Below are 2096 nucleotides of genomic sequence, written 5' to 3' on the forward strand. Positions count from 1 at the left end.
CATGACTGAAGTTTGTGTAGATCAGGTTAAAGTATAGAAATACAGTATAAACTTACATAATTACACTGTAGAATATTCTTTTTTGTAAATCGTTGTTTTAAAAATTCATGTCTTTCAGAGATACAAAACCCAGAGTCGTTCATGATGCAGAGACCGCTGGACATGTCAGAGCTTCTCGACGCCATGGGTATCGTTTGTGTTTTCACCTACTGTTTCGACATAACTGCATGCCGCTCAATATAATTAATCATACAACCAAAGGTCTACTATCCACTGGCTTTTGTTTATTATTTTGTTTTGTTTTCATAGAGTTTCCCATACACGCAGAATGATCGTGATCCACAGTACACCTTATGATGACGAGAGGTATCTAATCTGATCTGATCTATTATCTAATGCTATCTAGTCTATATCATCACTCTGATCTATCTATCTATCTAAGGCTTCTCTCTTTCTCTCTCTTGCTCATCTTTCCTGTCATACTCCTCCATGTATAAAAAAACCTTGAAAAGTACTGTTTAATAATGCAGCCTTTGTTCTGTCAGCGGGTTCCAGACGAGTCTTAAAACCAAGAGGACGTTAGTATCCAATTTCCTCTTTTATTCAGTTTTCATTTACTTCATCTACCTGCAATTGTAAAAGCATCAAATAAAAGTATGATTCCTGTTCTTTCCTCATAGGTAGACCTAGTTTCAATCCTCGTTCCTTTGGTGGTCCTCCCAGCCTGGACTATCCCGTTCAGTTCCCCCTTGCGCGACCATCCTCAGAAAACCTCCAAGCCATCTGTGTCCATGGAGACCGTCGTCCCTACTACTCAGACTCTTACTTTCCTGTTTCTGGTTTTGGCCAGCTGAAGAGAATGGCCAGTGCTGTCAATAATGCAGAGTCCTGGTTCAGTATGTGCTGCCGAGGGAACGAGACGTGGGGAAGCGAAGTGACGCTGTGTTGTGCCAGACAGGCGGTGAGTTTTCATCGGACATACTTCTTGTCCTAATTCTGCTCCTCTTGGTTTATTCTTCTTTACTGATTATGTTTTTCTTGTCATTAGTTTCATCATGATTATTTTCTCAAGAGGCAGCAGAACACGATGAACAACATAATGATATTATTCAGAGATAAAATAGGCCAATATGATTTCCTGTTAATAAACACTTTTAAAGTTATCCACTTAAAACCTCATGGGGATGAATGCTCTCATAGGCCTTCATATTATTGCCAACTTTTTAAACTTATATTCATGTAAACTTAATTCTTGAAGCTGTAATGTCATAGGCCTGGTGTCATATACTCAACCAAACACCACACAGTGTTTTTGTGCATGTTGTTGTATTATCTCAAATATAAAATGGCCATCAAACATTCCTCACATTGCAGAGATGATGGTGCTTGCAATTTTAAACAAAGTTGAAGGCCTTGGGCGCTTCTAGTTGATAAGCCCATTATATGCAGCCCGGCCCGACATAACAAACAGGCCTTGGCATGAGCACCAGTGAAGCTGTCTGGGGGCAGGCAGCAAACCTGTCTCAAATTCTTCAGTGAATAAAGTATTACTTTAATCTTATCGCCTTCCTCTTACCGTGTTTGCTTTTCAGTTTTCAAGTGTGTATTAAGATACTTCACATAATTGCGGGTGGCCCATTCACTCAACATATGGCCTCAGGCATGCAGACACCCATTAAAGGATTTAATTTATACATCCTGTGTGACTGTGTTATTTCTCTGTGCCTACTACAGTGGGAGTTGTCAGTCGAATCCTTCTGTACGGAGTCATCATCAGTAAAGGATCGTCTTTACGACTGCTGCAGGAAAACAGGCAACAAACGGCTGAACTGCTTCCACGATGACGCTCCAAACCCGAACTATGGGCCAACAGAGGAGCTGCCGGTGCCACCACCTCCCTCTTTCGACAGCTTCAACTTTGATCCCAGCACTTGCGAGAGGTACGCAGGGAAATAAATCAAATAGGCACTAATAAAATGTTGATATTGACAAATCACTCCACCAGAAGTAATAGTATTATTTAGTATTCAAAATATCAATTAATCCCACAGACAGTGTCCTGGTGTCATAAACTCACCAGAGCACCAAATGTGTAT

The 2096-nt window shown here is 40.6% G+C and overlaps 1 protein-coding gene across 1 annotated transcript in view; it reads left to right on the plus strand.

Moving 5' to 3' along the window:
- LOC118335745 (extracellular matrix protein 1-like) overlaps positions 1 to 2096 on the plus strand; it is a 5663-nt gene that overhangs the window by 1336 nt on the left and 2231 nt on the right. The window contains exons 3-6 of the mRNA XM_035672173.1: positions 119 to 187; positions 310 to 330; positions 681 to 961; positions 1735 to 1940. Coding sequence (XP_035528066.1) covers positions 119 to 187; positions 310 to 330; positions 681 to 961; positions 1735 to 1940 — 577 coding nt within the window. The remainder of the gene's footprint in view (positions 1 to 118; positions 188 to 309; positions 331 to 680; positions 962 to 1734; positions 1941 to 2096) is intronic.

The sequence above is a fragment of the Morone saxatilis genome, unplaced genomic scaffold (assembly GCF_004916995.1).
Source record: "Morone saxatilis isolate NCDOM2014 unplaced genomic scaffold, NCSU_SB_2.0 Contig24, whole genome shotgun sequence".
NCBI lineage: Eukaryota > Metazoa > Chordata > Actinopteri > Moronidae > Morone > Morone saxatilis.